At 44.8% G+C, this 18,367-nt stretch overlaps 1 protein-coding gene across 3 annotated transcripts in view; it reads right to left on the reverse strand.

The window, feature by feature from the left end:
* LOC108878425 (tetratricopeptide repeat protein 28) overlaps positions 1–18,367 on the reverse strand; it is a 157,368-nt gene that overhangs the window by 2,500 nt on the left and 136,501 nt on the right. For 2 of the 3 annotated variants that reach the window (XM_018669105.2, XM_018669107.2), the window contains 15 exons: positions 15,219–15,328; positions 12,097–12,226; positions 11,740–11,958; positions 9,803–9,962; positions 7,390–7,530; positions 4,282–4,426; positions 3,941–4,120; positions 3,270–3,814; positions 2,881–3,128; positions 2,652–2,776; positions 2,308–2,539; positions 1,970–2,046; positions 1,256–1,279; positions 284–413; positions 39–146 (listed from right to left, as the gene is read on the reverse strand). In XM_018669105.2, the coding sequence (XP_018524621.1) occupies positions 39–146; positions 284–413; positions 1,256–1,279; positions 1,970–2,046; positions 2,308–2,539; positions 2,652–2,776; positions 2,881–3,128; positions 3,270–3,814; positions 3,941–4,120; positions 4,282–4,426; positions 7,390–7,530; positions 9,803–9,962; positions 11,740–11,958; positions 12,097–12,226; positions 15,219–15,328 (2,574 nt within the window). The remainder of the gene's footprint in view (positions 1–38; positions 147–283; positions 414–1,255; positions 1,280–1,969; positions 2,047–2,307; positions 2,540–2,651; positions 2,777–2,880; positions 3,129–3,269; positions 3,815–3,940; positions 4,121–4,281; positions 4,427–7,389; positions 7,531–9,802; positions 9,963–11,739; positions 11,959–12,096; positions 12,227–15,218; positions 15,329–18,367) is intronic. The other variant, XM_018669106.2, reaches the window with a different exon arrangement.

An 18,367-nucleotide genomic window follows, 5' to 3' on the forward strand; every position in this document is an offset into this window, starting at 1 on the left:
AAGTGGTAGATAGAAAAGTAGCAAATCAGTATGCATACCAAACAGCGCCAGCAGAGACTGGAGAGCAAAGTGCAAGGTGCGACGGTTGGCTAGCTTGCCTGTTTTCAGCACCACTTCTTCTTGGCCTACCTCACATAAGTCAAATCCTGCACACAATCAAAAAGCAGTTGTAACTTTAAAAAACTGGCATTGTGTTTGGGTCCACAGGGGACACATGGTTGAATGGTGGGTCGGGAGTTGGAAAAAATAGATCAGTAGTTTCCTTTGGTAACAGATGACTCACCAAGAGCGGCCAGAAATTCATGGCATCCTGGCAGTCTCCACAGCTGCACACTAATGGACACCTGAATGGGCAGGAGGGAGAAATCCTGTTCTTTCTCTCCTGTCTGGAGTTGGACTAGCACCTGGTGGAGCTGGAGAAGAAGAGGGAGAAGACAAATAGGCAGAAGACGCAGTGGTTAGGAATGACACAAATACAACAAAATGAAGAATTCTACTGGAAATGTGATTGATGGTTGAAATTAATTTGTGTGATCAAACAATTTCTATTCTACCAAGAACCCGAATCACCCAAGTGCAAAGTTCCTTGCTCTTAATGAATGTTTCCTTCCCGTCTATTTTCTGTTTTCTTATTGTGGAAATATGGTAACAAGATTTTCTATAAATTTGTCTCTTAAAATGTTTGAGTCCTATTCATGAGTACTCAGGGCAATAGAGCTTCAAGCAGAGCTGAGAGGGTTTCAGCTGGCATGGTTTACACATGCCCTGCGAGTACACTCGCCTGTTTTGTTTGGGTATTAGTTGGTTTGGAACAGAGACACCTTTGTCAACCTGATGTAACTGTGCAGAAAGTAGAAACATGCCTCTTCATCTCAAAGGGTTTTTTTTTTTTTTTTTTTTTTTTTTTTTTTTTTACATCATAGCTTTATCCCTTCTACCACCCTGAACCATTCCTCTGACCTGTAATGAACCAGTGTTGTAAATCCTTAAATTCTCAAATACTCAAAATCCCTAAGATCTGACTGCACGAACCAGCAACGGAAAAATTACGATCAAGAGAACACAGTAAATGTTTGTTCAGCTACACTTTAGGCAAGAGAATGCTAAATAGCATGAAAACAACAAAACTGATAATTAAATTAACATGCATGCTTTTACACAAGAAGATGGTGTTTTAGTTTGGCAAGACAGACAATGGAGAGTGGAGGAACAGGGCAGAATGGGATGGAGTGCAGGCAGGTGAAGGCACACTTACCATTGCCACCATATTTTTAACAGCCTTCAGACCGCACGATTAGGGGCAAGGGAGAAAGAATAGGCTTTTAATTGCATGCACACAGGCCATTCACAAAGGTTACAAGGGTTCAGGTCAACAAGATGGATAACAGCAACAAGTAACATAGGTTTTTAAAGTATTCCAGATTTTCGTGAAATCAGCATTTATAGATTATGTTGAACACGTTTCATGTTCTGTGCATTAAGGCAAGTATTTGCAGTTTGAGTTAACAACAACTGCTAATCACCAACTAACTGGACAGCCTTTCATTATAAGCATGTGACAGCCACATGTTACACGTAAACAGGGATAAACCTCTGCAGCGTAAGTATTAATTCTCTGGTGTCACAAGTTCTGGTGCAAGAGCACAGGACTCAGATTGTAGTTGAGACTTTGTACTTGACGGACTGCTAGTCAGGCTTCCATGCAGCATTTCAATGCAGATTAAGCTGCAGCTTGAGTTGCCAGTGCGTTAGCTCATATCCAATTCTGACATAACAAAGTTATGTAATGATATATCCCTAAATTCACTTCTAGCCAGACCCTCGTGTTACAAAAGTGTACCAGAGAAAGTGTGAAGGAGCAGCCTCGATAGTCCTTAAAGCTAAATAATAGCAGTGATATTTGTCATTTGAGCCGAAGACATTAGACTTAAAAATCCAGCAGCATTTGTTCAGAGCTGCAGGGGCCTACCCGGTTGATGAGCTGCTCTCCTGCTTCTGAAGCTGTGATGAGTTTGCACAAAGCCTGGAGAGCTGGTGGCGGCAGACCTGAGGGATAGATCAAAGGAAGTTCTCCATTATTCATACTCAGATCACATTCTTTATACCACAAACTGAACAGTAGAACAGATATCACATTGAGTAATGTCAAACATAGTGGCAAACAACAGAACAGGACAGGACTGGCCATGCTGTGTATGTGAATGTAAATTCAGGAAAAAAATCTCATAAAAGGAACAAATCAGTAAAACAGCTGACAGATTTTAAATCTGATTAATTTGTGATGTAGAGCTTGTCTCAGATACACACCTAAGAGTGATTGTAAAGTGGTGCTGCACTGCTGAAGCCTGTCCCCTGGGTCAGCAGTGGGAAAGAAGACAGCAGCAGGGATACCGGTGCCTGCAGAATCGAGACGGAAGCCCACAGCTGTCAGGAGGGCCTGCCAGCCAGGGACACCCCCCACCTTGTTCTCCACACTCTGCTGGGATGTATACATGGAGTTACGCTGGCCGTTCTGTATTCTCTGAAGAGACTTCTCCACCTGCAGGGAGCAGACAGGGCAGCATCTGTATTTTTGTGTACTGCTGGTTGTGACATTATGTATAGTAAGTCAGTCCTTGTGTGTATGATGCATGTGAATGTCCATGTCTCACCAGGTGGAGCAAAACTCTCAGAGCATCACGCACTCGATCTGGATACTGTAGAATCTCTGCCAAAGCTTGTCCAATGAGGGAAGACGGGCTGTTGAGCTTGACATCATTGCCAATCAGCATATATCCTGGACAGAAAAAACGCAATAGAAAAGGAGCTCAATTAAATGGTCATCTTTTTTAAAAATATGAGTACGTAGAATTTAACACATAAGTGAGTGACATCTCTAACCTGCCCAGTTGGAGGGGTGTGAGTACTGCTTGCTGCTCTGAACAGTCTTCATGGCATCTGCCAGTGCTGCACTAGCCTTGGTCCCATTAAGCAGGGCAGTGTAGAAGGCATGGACAAAAACCTTGGAGGCTGCGACAGGGACCGGCCACAAGGACACCAGAACACACTGAGCCCCAGCAGCCAGGAAGGCCCTGGTCAATCCCACGACACCATCTGCTGTGACCTTGCTGCTGGACTCCTGGTATGAACTGTAGCCACAATAACACACACGCAACATGTGGACAATTGAATAAGGGAGCTATAAATTATTTACTAGATTAACATTTAAAGCCTTATTTGCTCTTATTTAGACACAGATTTAAATTTGTTCCTCCAGACAGTCCACCTACCCCAGCACCACCAGCTTGACAGGCAACCTCAGGTCCAATATATCTGCAGCCGTAAGGAGAAACTCCTGGAGGGGTGGACTGTCACAGATACTCTCCACGTCACTGCTGTCATCCTGCATGTGGAGAGACTCCGGGATGGTGTAGCCGCTTCCGATGGAGCCCTTCCTGCCTCGACCACTGCTGCCTCTCCTCCCCCCGGCACCTCTCCCCACCGTTCCCACTCCCACACTGGCGCTCGCCCCGCCAGGCACCCCTTCGGGGTTCGGGGTGAGCACCAGAGCTGCCAATTTCCAGGAAATGTGGGTGGCAAAGTGGGCACACTCAGCTTGTGTGAGGGCGCTCATCACCCTCTCCTTGGTAGCAGCAGAACCAGCCAGCGGTTGGCATCCCAGCAGTTCGGCCACCATCAGAGCCTCCTCCTCTGCAGAGGGCATGGGTCCCCACAGCCAGCGGTCCATCACGGGTGAGGGCAGTCGAGGATTCCCCACCACGGCTGCCATTGAGACACCACCACATGGAGTTGGTCCCGGGCGCCGAGAGTGAGCCTGAGAGCAGAACAACTAGGGTTAAATCCTTGCTCTACAATCTAAGGGCACCAGTTCAGTAATTCATAAAAGATGACTTAATAGGATCTTGAAAAAGTAGAGTTTGTGACCAAATAGAAGCTCAACCTTTGCACTGGATCCAAGGCCATGGATGGAGGGAACAGCAATGAGGCTGAAGCGCTCATACAGGTATTCATTGGAAGAGCTTCCTTTTAGGAGGGCGAACGGGATGAGGTACAATTCTCCCTCCAGCACCATCACCAGTTGTCTGTGCCTGCCAACGGGCCCACTGGAGTGCATCAAGCCCTGTCAGACAAAAGATTAGAATGAAAATGCACATATACAAAACAAAACATTCAATATATGGTGCTTTTGATTTCTCACAACTGCATTTTCTCTCATGCTCCTCTTTCTACTACACAACTATATCCAACAGACAGGCAATGACCCATGGAGGTAGCACTCACCCCCTCCATAGGTGCGATGAGCAAATCATAAAGTGCCCGGAGCGGAGGCTTGCCAAGGTTGCTGGAGCGTCGAGGCAGGGAAGAGTTACCATCTTTGGCAGGAGACATGGTGTTACTGAACAGGCTGGTCATACTCTGGCAACTCCTGTATAAACACAACACAAAACAATGTGTGTGAAAACGATGTTTTCATTTTGTCTAGAATACTTTTATACTGCAGACCCAAGACAGTTTTAGTTTGTCACATCATGCATTTATGGTAATGGTTCCAAAAATACTGCAACTTTTTTCCTGTTACCTTTGAGATACAAAATGACCTTCCATCATCTAGATAACAGATAAGATACAGATAACATTTTAAGTACGCCATGCTTTTGTCCCCATTAGTGTCCATGGGTCAGGTCTGTGCTGATATAATGACAAACCTAAATAAACTACATTTTTTGACATTTTTAAACATTTTGCATTGCACTAAAATCACTAGAATCACTGTATCTTAACATAATCCTTGGGCTACTCAGTTCTAGTCTGCGTTTTTCTTCCAGTCAGCCCTGCTTTGTAAACAATCCTGCATGTAAACAGGGATCTCATGATCTCATGTTGCATCAAACTGTTCTTTAACACCAAACCACCCTGCTGCTTTTAATGAGCTTTCCAGATGTACTGGAAATTCAGTCAACAAGGTCCATGTCTGACTCGCTGCTAGTGTTACATCAGATATGGCTCTGACAAGAAGCAAACTCCACCACTATAGCTTCTATGAGTTTTTGTGTGGCAGCGGTACAAAGCTGCAGCAGAACAGAGTGATCCAACACTCTCAGTCACAGAGGCTCATCTTTCTTTTTCTGACATGCCCGCTTTCAAATCTAAGCACCAAGTAAGAGGCAGATAAAGGCAGGCCATTCTGGATCTCCATCGGGATGTGCTGCAATACCTCTGCGAACACATATTTAATTTCACATTATATGAGGCAATACCAATATTATGTCAATATATAAAGCTCCACTAGATGGCAGTATTGCACTGTGGGAGTCTGGTGCTTGCAGAAACATGAAGTAGTGAATGCCAACAGCTTGCCAGAGTCACCGCAGGAGGAGGAGGAGAGCAGGGTTTATCCTATCTTTACAGGGACCTACACTGCGTATAATCAAGACCGAAAGCTTCCAGTTGATGGATGATGGGTTTTTCAGTGCAATGCCAAGAACACTGCAGTATTTTCCATTTCTGAAACAAACCAAAAATAAGGTAACAGCCCAGTGTGTCTGGGGTATGTCTGCCGCGTGACGGGAGTGACAGCTCCCTGCTCAGGCAGAGACACACAACATACCGAGAACTGTGCTAATGGTAGCTGTGGGGTTAGACGCCTTTGGTGCTGTAGGCACACAGGGCCAAGCTTTATGGCTGCACTTGTCACTTCTCTCCATCTGTTCCACCAGCCAGAGTTTCTTCCGGGCCCCAGCCAACAGACATCTATCCTGCCCTTCTGGTAGCCCCAGGCCACTGGCTTCCCTCCAGCCACCCAACACTCTGTCTCTCTCCCAAGCCTTGGCATGAGCCTCCATGGGAAAGCAAACAATCGTTTGTTAGCCTGACAGGAAGAATGAGAGAGGAGGCGAGGGATAAGCCAAGAGAAGGTGAGTGTCAAGTGTAGAGAAATGGTGAAAAGAAAAGACTAGGAGCGGTGAGGCTGAAGGTGAAGAGGGTTGAAGGCCTAGTTTGGACTGAAGTTGAAAGACTTGCTTTAAGTGTGGTCTGAGGGGGATAGACAAGTTAGCCTCTATTACTCACTAAGCCTTTAACACTGGCCTAATTTCTAGCTATGATATAAATAATTGTGGCCATTCAGCTCTTTTGATGCAGGCATGCTGTTCTGTCAGCATTTACTGCTTCTTTACTGACAACTTCATCAAGATCATCAAACAATCTCATTATGTTATCATTGTGCATAAAAACGTTTTCAATTACACACTGAGGGGATTAGACACGAGGAGACTTTCATTATCACCTTCTCATAGTAATCCTTCCAAGCTTCCTGGTGAAGATTAGATCTCAGTGTTAAAATAGGGCAACTGATGATAACACCAAATGATAATATCACACCAAGAAGCAAAGATCTCATACCTATTTTGATTTAAATGTAATTCAGTGAGAGTTCATTATATTATTCTCCTTTGTATAAATTAGGGGTAATTGTAGAGATAGCTGAGTCCTCACACCACTAACAGCTTGAACCTTAACACATTAAGGAAAAATGACAGGGAGAATAAGCCCTTGAAAAGCACATACATGTACATTATGTGACCTGAAACCCCAAAATGTATGACTTGAAATGACAATGAGGCTTTCTTCCCTTTCTCTTGCTTTAGCATTGTGATAGGCGATAGGCTCCTAAGCATGAGGAGCTTTATAATTCAGAGTTTTTTGAGGCCCAAAAGAATGAGCGGATTATTACCGGCAACCCATTAAAGGAGCTTAATGAGCACCAAGACTCAATTAAAGCTGGAATTACCCTCTCATCAAAGAGCAGCTCAACTGTGGACGAGGACAGGGAAATATGACCCAGAGACACACACACATATGCACACACATGCACACACTCTATGGGTATACATTACCAATCAGTGCAATGTAAATTAATACTTTGCCTGGTATCATTAAATAATACCCCGAACAAGCCCCTGGCAGACTCGCAGAAATCTCCACAGCCATAAATCTGCACAACAAACACAGACAGGGCAAACATCTTAAAACCACATGGGTCTCAATGTCTGCGTCTGGCAAGTGCACACATACACACGCATACACACACATAACATACACACACATACACATACACACTCACTTGAGGCCCCATCAGAGTAGGCAGTTGATAAGGGCTTTAGCAGCTTGGCTCTACTCAGTCTATTTAATAAGGAGGATTCACATGCTGCCTCTGCGCTGGCTAAACAATGGAGAAAAGACTCCTTTCACAGATGAGCCACAATACCAGCGAATCTCCTTTCAAGCAGATATTTTTAATCTTTTTTCTGTGGAAAAGTAGGTCTGAGTAATGCTTGTTGATTACGGCTATCTGTAGGGACATCCAGGTGATTTGCAACAATCTCCTACCTGTTGAACAGGTTGTTTCTGGACACCATGCGCAGGAACCCTGTTGGATCAGTGACAGAGTTAAGCTTGTTGTTGAGCTCCTCAAATTGTTGGTCCAACAAATCTCCTGCCTCGCTCTCTGTCTCACTGCTCGAACACCCTCTGAAAGAGAGAAAGAGAGACACAGAGACAGAGAGATGGAGTTAGAGACATGCACTGAAATGTTGGCAAGAAAAAGGCACTTCAGCAAAGTAGACAATACACAGACTTAGATTGTTTCTCTGCGGATAAACCAACTGCACACACTCCTGATCTGCCTGAAATACACACTGCTCAACCCACACACACTTGGCCTAATTTCCCAGGCTTGGTCCAACACCCTGATGGTAAGCAGAGTTAAATCCTTTCATTATAATGCTGGAGATGCTGATCCAGTCAGTGGGGAGTCAACCACTCCCACCCTACAATCACTACTTCGCCACCACTCTCCTCCATCTCTCTTCATGCTTGAACCTCTCTTCTGATGTAGCCATATCATGTAACTCTTGTGTCAGCTTCTTGCTCTCACGCTTGCTCAGTGTGAACTTACACCATGGGATCTCTCATCATCTCATGCTCCCACTACCACCACCACCATTTTTTGAAATCTTCGCAGTGTGTGTTTCAGTTGACATTCATTCTCCTGGGGTGTATATACTGACTGTGGACTGAAGAAATGTCGCAAATAGCAATAATAAACAGATAATTAATAAACAGATTTTAACTGTCACAGAGCCTGCCTCCTCTCCTCTCTATATCATACTTTCCTTCACACACATATGCTCTCCCCATTGTTCTCCATCCAATTCATTTTCTCTCTCCACACATTTCAGAGTGCTGCCTCCCTTTCTCTGCACTCTGGAGAATGAATGGGCTGGTAAGTGGTGCCATATTGTGCCCATCCAGGCGCAGTGGCGTGTGTGCAACTTCCCATTGGAGTAGTAAATGAGCTGGTAATGGGGCAGGAGGGCCAGGCTGCTGGGGTGGCAGAGGCTGACACTGGGCAGACCAGCTGGGCACTATGGATCAAACATCCAACTAGAGAAACGAGGCTAACGTCAAACACGGCGCAGGACCCGTGGCTGTCGATGGGTGATTTTCACTGTCGATATATCTCACAACATTTTCCATCTCCTCCCACAGAGTCCCCCTGGCGACGTTCCTTGCTGTCAGTTAAGTCTTTATTCATCAGCCTCTGCTTCTTAGACTTTTAGCCCATTGATTTTACCACCTCATCTCAACTGTCTTCCCATTCTTCCTTATACTCTCAGCAAAACCAATTCTCTCTTCCTTTACTTGTCAGGTTTGCTGTTTGTTAGGTGGGTTCAACTGCCTGGCTATCCAAAGAGCCATTATTCCGTCTCATTTATTCCCACTGGGGAGAGAGTGCAGTATTTTAGGCAGGTAGTGGAGGCCTGTCATCACAGAGTGCAATGGGGCAGAATAACACTCTTTAACACAGACTCTGAATGATAAAATAACCCTTCTCCAGCCAACTCTGGAGGATAAAAGTGTCAAGTTGTGGTTTAAGTGTTAATCTTTGTTTTTCTTTTTTTTGTTTGGACTGCATTTTTGATGATAAAATATTGTTTGTTGTTTTTACAGTACCTTCTGATGACTGGTTAACAAGAGCTTTCCAAAGAATACTTGTTAAACAGTGTGGTCTGTACTGCAGTTCCTTCAATTTTCTGTCAATAAACTTTAAGTGGGTACTTTTTTTTTTTTCTTGGCATCTATCCCTGCTCAGTAAAACGCACAGGCTGAACACAGACGTAATGGCTACTGGGTTATATAAATCAGTGAAAGCATCAAAATGGAATTTTTAGATTGGTGTGTTGCAGATCAAAACTAAAACATCAAGTAATGTGTGGAGTTTCTTCTGCATTTAACTTGAATCTAGTTAAAGTAAAATATTGAATTTGATTGTAAAATGAGAGGGAATAATCACAACTGTTGGACTATAATGGAGGCAATAAACTCTTTTGCACACAAATTTAAAAAAAGCTTTGCAACTCAGCTGTTATAAGTTAATTCATCAAAATTTCTGAAAAGCATGCGAGCATGGAGTAATGGGAAAAGAAATGGGGCTTTATAAGGAGTGATCACCCCAAACGTCACCATCATACCATGTTGCTAACTGTGTCAGTTCAATAATGTTGAATTCCTTGATTCATATCACATGAGCAGCAGAGGAGAGATTGTTCAAACTGCTTGGAAATCTTGTGCGCGCCATAATATAATCCATGAAGTCACTTACTGTTAGAGAAAAACAAGTGATATGCTTTTGCACATATTCTAGTAACTACTATTAAAGAAGTACGTCATGATTTGGATGACAAGCTCATGAAGCAAACAAAGAGTTTTCATTTCATTGTGACTGCTGCCAACATCTCACCGGCTATAATAAGACTCTACTCCGAGGGCCTCACGGGCACTGGCAATGTGCTGTTCCAACGATGAGCCGCTGACCACTCCGCTGCCGCCACCCTCCTGGAAGTCTGACCCTCCTTCTGATACACCCTCGCCCAAGTACACCTCATGAAACTTCAGGATACCTGTGGAGGGAGGAAGGGCAAACGTGACTGGGTGTTTTAAGGTGTTTATGAAATGAGAGTTTAATAGCAGAAAAATAAATAAATGGAACCATTTTCTACATATTTTTTCAAAATACTTTTGTATTACTCGCTCTGGATGGGGTGGGGTATATTGGATCTGAAAGCTGTGAGCAAAGCCACGTGCAGTAGTGCATCTGTGGAGCAAAATGAATAAAACAAATAATGTTCAATAAAAGATAAGAGTAGGCTGCCTGTGCCATCTGCTGCCCGCCATGAGAGCTCAGCTGAGTTTTTCGTGCAGGAACATCAGAGGAGGGCGGGGAAGAGCACACTGGGGGATGGAGTACAGGCTGTGTGTGTGTGGCTGAGTGTGTGTATCAGTGTGAGTTATCAGTGCTGTATAAGCAGAGATGTGCTCACAGGTATGTTTTTTACTGAATGCATTTGAATGGACTGATACACACACACACACACACACACACACACACACACATATATATATATATATATATATATACTGCGTGTGTGTGGATGGGTGGGGTGCGCATTCAGGTCTATACAATGTCACAAGAATTTACACAACTGAGGTAATTAAGACTTTTGTAGCCCTCGTTACTGATTGCAGGCTGTTTAGAGCAGGCCATGTTCCTGTGCCAGCCGGATGCCAGGGAATGCCAGGAAGTGACAGACAGACGATTAGTGAGCAAGTGGTTCCCTCTTAGCCTGGGGCAATATTCAGCGCTTTGAAGATCTCCACCGGTCCCTGTAGTGTTCCTCCCCTCCGTATGACAAGTGCTGGGGGGGTCAAGTTCATCTGGTTGCCTTGGAGCTGGATTTGATCAAATGCTCAGGCCTGGTGGCATGGGACATGGGTCACGGCTCTCATTTCCTCTCTTTACAGTAGAGAGCAGAAGAGAGCCAAAGAACGACTAACAGTATGGCAGCCACAGGATTCGTGCGCTGTAGTTCACCAGCAGCTCTGCCTTTTAGACTTTTATGAGTCATATAAACAACCTGCATCTTGATCTCTTTGCTTGTGTTGGTGTTATTCAGTGTGTCAACAAAAGAGACAAAGAAGGAGAGGTACACAAAGAAGTGCAAAATGTGGCAACACCAAAAGAAAATGAAAAGAAAAGCAAAGAAACAGACAAATTATGCTTTGACATGGTGTAAGAGCAAAGTGTTTTCCTGTTGGCACGTGTGAAGATTTTGCCTGTGTTGTTTGGCTGTGTCACTATCAATTAGCATGGTTCATTGGCAGATGCCTTCTGGGGTGAGGAGCGAGGCAGGGGACAAATCCTAACAGTGGAGTGGCAGGTGGCACTGCCACTTGGTGTTAAAGCTGGCCTTCTTAGCCCAGCAGCTGAAAATAAGCTATAGCCTCTAGGTTTTTTATCCACTTTGATTCGAGCAAGCAATGTGTGTGTGTGTATTTGTGTATATATGCTTTCACTTTCATAGTTATTGTAGCTTCAATACAGACAAAAACCTAGATTTGAATACCTAAGTAACTTGGTTAACTTAGCTTGAATGCGTTGAACAAAGAACTTTAGTTACAGTAAAGTTGCCGGTCATAGTGTCACCATATGGCCAACTGGTATAATTTACTTTACCAGAGTAAAAGCAGAGATCTGAAACCTATCCTCCAAATTTGACTGCTCAAGCACATATGGTCTCAGACAGCAGAGAGAAGACTGCCAGACATGACGGGATCTCATCACCCCAACAAAACAATTTACAGGCTGATCAACAGATCAAGTAGAGTGTCAAATCTTACCTGCTCCTGGAGCCAGCAGCCAGCTGTACAGGTAACCAGCAGCCATGGAGAAGTAAAGCACCAAAGCCCTCTGGCTGTTGACAGTGTCCAGGATGTGCTCCACCGTCACTGGGGTGTAGGGGTCTGAGTCCTGCTGGCCTGTCTGCCTCTCCACCAAGAGGTCGGCAAAGGCTCGCGTGCGACCCCGCTCCGCTACTGCCAGGGCCTCGTCGTGGTGACCTGTGAGGTTCAGACGGCCATGCTGATTAATGCATCAATTCTAAAACCTAATAATTCATTCACATAAAACAAACACGAAAACAAATTGAATCTAACTGCATAAAGGAGTGAGGATATGAGATGTGTGTACGATCATACCTAGGCTGACAAGGACCCTTTGGAGTGCCTGGTAGCAGGAGGTTTGCAGGTCAAACAAGGAAAGTTTATAGTCTGTGCTGTGCTGGGCTTCATGACGAATGGTCTCAAACAGTGCAGATGCACGGTAGAGCTGAGGATAAACAATAACAATCAGATATTTTCAGATATCCTTGGCATGTTTATTTAAATTAAATTACACAATTATTCAGTTCTTATTATTGAGGATCAGGAGCTGTCCCACTGTAAGACAGGACACGACACAAGCACCGTCTCAAAGTGAGGTAAGCTGTGTTAAAAATGCTTTCAAAAAGACAAATTGGGTAAAAATGCCCACAAATTGCTACATGTATGCGCTGTTAGACATTTGAATATGGAGGATGATTCTGGCCACTAGATGGTAGCATCCCACCTCACTGGTGATTATTGATCAGACTTGCTGTCTTCCAATTATGCTTCTCTCTCAGCAGAGGAAAGTACTGTTCTGTAGCTTGATGAATCACCATCAAACACAAGTAAACCTCTTATCAGTTCTTATTTGTCTGGACGTGGGAAAGGGCAATGAGAAGCTCAAGCATTACCTGGGCACCTTCGACGGGCGGCATCCAAAGAAATAAATGCTTTGTGAACTCAATAGGTCTGTCTGTGTTATTGGACCTTTCTATTCAGCGCCAGACATTGGATTGAGAGAAGGAGAGAGACAATGGAGAGGTGGGGCGGCAGGCAGTGTTGCACATTGGCCAAGCGTAGCCGGCCAGGAGTGCTGATTCATGGGAGCCTTTATTGATTTCCTATTTCTGCGCCTATGGCAGCCCTGTAGGATGACTGGGGCTGCTATAGAGCCACTCTCCGGGAGTCCAGGGGCCAGCGGAGAGGGTAAAGCACTCTGCTTACACTGCTTGACCATACTTCATACAAGACAAAGAACTGCAGTGGAGAAAAGGTTGCCAGTGTGGATGAAATGGATTGTGGGTTTGGTAAGAGAAAGGAAGGGAGAGACGGCATGTGCGCCTCTTGCGAGCATGCATATATGTATACTCTGTAGCTCGTCTGGCATATCCCAAGGTCATGCAGGAAAAGTGTGTCAGAGGGAGTGAGGGGGGAGAGTAGAGATCAGCAGAGAATCTGGGAGCTCTGCTGCATTAGTGCTAGTAGACGGAGCTGCTAGTCTCAAACTGATTTTGCTGATAGGGCTGTGGGCTGATTGCTGCACTGCTGGTTTAATCTGTTAGGCTTGCAGACATCCCCTTTAAGAGTGAAACTAATTTCTCACAGCGCCTTTCCTCTGGCCTGACCTCTCCTGGCACAGATGAAAAGAAGGAAACAATCCCAAATGTGCTGCGTCTGCAGTGACTTGCTTGGCACTGGCACAGGTAAAAACTGCTACATTCTTCAGCTGCTATGCATTCAGATAGCACTCTCATGTTTTACCGTCACTGGCGCTAACATGGCTTTTATCTGACATGTTAAGTGAATGTCAATGTCACACTGAATCGGTAGCATGAGCAGAGCTTGATACACACATACCTCTAATGATTTTTGTAAAGTAACCTCCCTGGGGAGCTCTCATCCTCTGTGACAGATGATATCAGAGATGTAAAAAAAAGAGCTTACTCTACAGTAGACCACTGATATTTAAGTAAACATGAATTTATCGATTAATGTTCTGCTTGGATATTAATGTGAGCGCGTCTCAGGGGGGAGCATGCGCTGCTGAAATAGCTGATTAGAATCAGGACCCAATAATCAGTGTGTCACGGTGAACATCAGGATCACAGCTAGGGTGTTAAACCACAATTGGGTTTAAATATATAGAGAATGAGGAACACGAGGTCAAGCACTCTCATTCCACTCCTATGGATGCTTTATGAATTTCAATACATGCCTATACAAATGAGGTTTGAAGTGGGTCGGGGTATTAACCAAGGTCATGTGCAGCAACAGGCCAGCTCATGAATAACCATTTCATCTGTACTCTGAAGAGAACAGCGTCCTTTGCCACCTCTAATTCACCCTGGGAGCTACAAGCTGACACAGGGAGAAAAAAAAAATCCAAACATTGCTGTGGTATATGTGGGCAAAGCCGTGGATCGCTGTGAGCTGCAATAAGGACAACACAATGTTAGCATGCACTACTAAGGTCCCATGGTCAAGTGTTAAACTGGAAAGCAAACATACAGTGGAAAATATGTTGCATTGGCTTTTTAGAATAATATTTTGGTTTAATTGAACACAAATTCCTCAATATGACTCATGAGCCTCTGCACTAGTCACCACCTTGGTTCAGTCGTTCTTTCCCAACTCTTATTACAGATAATTGCAAACAGACAAAGTTACTTTTTGAAAACTATGATGCAGGACCCAGAAAACAAAGCTATCTGGGTCACATAGATGTACGTAGTGTGCGTGGATCACAACAGAAATGTTTTGGACTAGATTTTTGGAAATGAAAGCAGCTGAATAACATCCCTGCAGACACACGTGACAGCCACTGCTGACTGTTCACAGACTTCTATGTGGATACACAAGCTGGGTGGGGTGGGGGGGGTGGGCGGGTCAAATCTTGAGCTGTGGTGTGTTGACAGACTGTAAAGAGAGATGTTAAGGGGATATTCCATGCCTGCCAGGTGGGCAGTGGGCTGAAGAGGAGTGAATATGTGTGTGTGATGCAGAGACTCGGTACTCCTGAGACCATGCACACAGATATGAAAAAATCTTAAGTCATCTGTCGCCTGTCTGCTGAGATGACAGCATTCACTAGCTCAACAGAGTCCCCAGCATATTGCCGTGTTCAAGCTCCATAGCCACCTCTCCTTTTTCTTCTCCTGTTGTTCTCTCTCCTTTGGATGTGTTCTTTCACTTTAAGGGCACTGCTAAAATCTTAAATTCCACACTCCATGTCTTTGGACATCTACTCCCTCCCCCATTCTCATTTGTAATCTTTGCCGACCAACAGATGTGTGCTTATTAGGGGTCAGTTTTAACTACAAGAGGTGGCTTTGCTGGAAGGAGTCCAGATGGAGAAGAGGAGAGGAGAGAAGAGAAGAGGAGAGGAGAGGAGAGGAGAGGAGAGGAGAGGAGAGGAGAGGCAAGTCAAGGTGAGTCAGGAAGAGGAGATACTTTACCTGATGTTGGGCTTCCTCCAGATTCCCACTGGCCCATAGAGAGAGCCCCAGACGATGGCGGATCTTTGCCTCGTCCTCACGCCGAGCCAGCTGCTCTGCAAGCCGCAGGCCTGTCAGGAGGGGAGGAAGCGGGAGCAGATGAGAGAGAGAGAGAGGAGAGAGGCAGAGGGGAGTAAAAATTATTCAGAGCAGACAGACTCTTAGGTATCTTTCAGAGTAACAGATGTAAGCATAGCGTGGTACTGATGTTCTGACAGCGAACAGGTTTGGATATTTGGCCTCAGTTGTAAAGATATTGCTCACACTGGGACTAAAACACACACACACACACATACACTTCTGCCATAGAGGGAGGCTGTTAGAGCACTAATCGGACTGCATAGTAATCAATGCTAAGGATCGAATGGCTGAGCAAACACAAACACAAGCTTTTGTTTGCATAAAAGAAGCCACACAATATCATGAAGACGTCTACAAATATTTGCAAACACACTGATGAGCTAATAATAGACTGCATGCAAACTCACAGTGCAAAGACTACTTTGTGATATTTTGTTTGGGAGACTTTCAGAGCTGTTTGGGAAGCCAGGGGAGGTTTGAATGTGCACGCACATGTGTATGTGTGTGTGTGTGTGTATCTAGGTGTGCACGTTCAGTTAAGTGTGCCTGTGTCAGATCACCTGGCGAGCACGCAGTTTGTTTTTCACTTCCAATCCCTCAAGCAGTGAGGCGCATGTCACATCTTTGCATGTGTCCTCAGTCTGCCTGCCGAGTACTTGGTTCTGCCCAATTACTGAGATGAAAATGCCACTCCACGGAGGACAATGATGAAAAAAAAAAAAAAAAAAACGACAGCTGCTGGGCTACATATCACCCACAAGGTGCTAAATGCACAGCAAGCATTCTGCAGTTTGCAAAAGGCTATTGCTCATGCACAGTCTCACTTAACACGGGTGCTGTATTTTCAAGTCTATTCTCTCCACTCTCGCTTGTGTGGTGGAGGGGTCTAAACATGCTTTTGGTCAAAGAGAGGAGAAAAATGGGCCAAGCCACCCTCGTCCGAGTTTGCTTTTCTCGGCATTCCTGGAAAAAAAGTCTGTGGCTGGACCAGATAAGCCAAGAACAGAGAGCGTGACCCGAAACAGCCAGCCTATTCCACACGACCCAGCACACCACGCAACCATAGACTTCATGGCTCCTCCATGGCCACGCTAGCCGGCAGCCTTTGAAGCCTGAAACAGTCTCCCCTCTCTCCTTATCTTTCCACACACCCTCCCTCTGTCTGCCTGCCTGCCACCCGCCACCCCCCCCCCCCCCCCACCACCACCACCACCACCACCACCATGCATCCACTGCGCTCCTCTCTCCCTCTACCTCCCATATTCGTTTTCTCATCTCTGCGCCTGTGTCTCTGGCCCCTCCACCCCTCCTCCTGCTCTCTCTACCTGTTTCATCTTGACTGTGGTGGCACTGCTTGCGGGGACTCGGCACTGCTTAGGGCTCATTAGGCGCTGGAGCAAGAGAGAGGAAACAGATCTAAATTATCCTTTTCATTCTCTGACAGCCTCACCCCTCACTCATCTCAACTCCAGCTCTGAGCCTTTCATCTGCACGCACACACACACGCACGCACACACACACACGCACACACAAACACACACAAAAATGTCTTTCTCTGAGCTGCTCTGTGATAGTTCTTTATGATCAAGCCTGAACGTCAACCAACTCTATGTTTTCTTTATTCTCCAGTTGACAGTGAAATAATACATGTGAATTATGACTCATGCCGATCTCTGTCTTTCCCCTCCGCCTGCCTGCCATTCTCTTTTTTTCTCTCCATCCCTCTCTTCCCTCCCCAACTCTCTCATTCCCTCTGTTCTCCCGCTCTGTATCATTCAGTGTCTGTCACTGTCACCGTGCGTGCCTTTGGTGCGCCCCGCAGGCACAGTCACGTAGCGGCGGCTGACATGAGGATGTGGCCGTGGCTGGCTGCACCCTGAAGAGCGACTAGAGAACACTTTAAAGGGCTGCTTGACAGCTGGGTGAGAGATTCTCCGCAGCCCCTGAGGCCCACGCACCTCTGCCTTCAGACACAAGCTTTACGTGCAGACACTACACGCACGCGCGCTGAAACAAGAGACACGAAACCTCACGCACTGTAGAGCTGCAAGTGCATTGTGGCACGTATAAATACCCTGGCGCATGCACACGCTTGAAACAGTGCCCTTTGATCATGACCACATGTGGAAAAGAACAGTGTGTCTTATATAGCAAGTGTGTACCATACACAATTTTTTGAGGGAAAATAGAGAATACAGGAGACATTTTCACAGTACAAACTCTCACTGCTGTTTCCACTTTCTGTACTGTGATGACACCCAAATGCTTCCTCAGACCTCTTGCTATATTTTGAAAATACTGAAGGTCATAGTTGTATTGTGTTGTATATTACTGAAGAGACAGCCCAAACAAGTTTAAATTCATCCTGTATAAACAAATTTGTTGCTGAAACAGTATTGATATTTGCATTATTTGCGAAAGCTTGATAATTCATGAGATAATGGAACGCTAGGCTTATTAGTCTTTCAGTTTTCATACAGTACATACTTGAGGTGAAAGATTCTGTCTGTTCTGAGCCTAGAGAAAATGAAATGGACTAAACCACTTTGATCTGGCTACATATATCAGTAACTCACTATGTCACCAGACAGACCAACCCCTGCCGCCACTTTAACAGACAGCAAGCAACATTCAACATTTACAGCATGAAATAGTAACACTGAAAACTGTGAGGGGTCCATATATGATGATGAAAGACAGACATTTCACACTGAGATACATATCATTCAACTGCATTTAGTTTTATATGCCCCATGAAAGGCTCCTCTAAGGTCTGTCAACATGACTGTATTTCATTTAAATTCTTTAGACAGTTCTATTATTGTGTAAGAACTTCATCTGAATCATATGTGATAAAATGTACCATGTATGCGAACTTACAGTGTTTGTCTCTTTTGTATTATACATAATTAAGGATCCTTTTTCACAGATTAAACAGATTTCATACAAGCTTATACTACACAGGGGCGCTTTGGGAGTTTATTATATTTTTATGTATATTTATAATGTTAATAAACTGACTGATAACT

The sequence above is a fragment of the Lates calcarifer genome, linkage group LG13, assembly GCF_001640805.2.
Source record: "Lates calcarifer isolate ASB-BC8 linkage group LG13, TLL_Latcal_v3, whole genome shotgun sequence".
NCBI lineage: Eukaryota > Metazoa > Chordata > Actinopteri > Centropomidae > Lates > Lates calcarifer.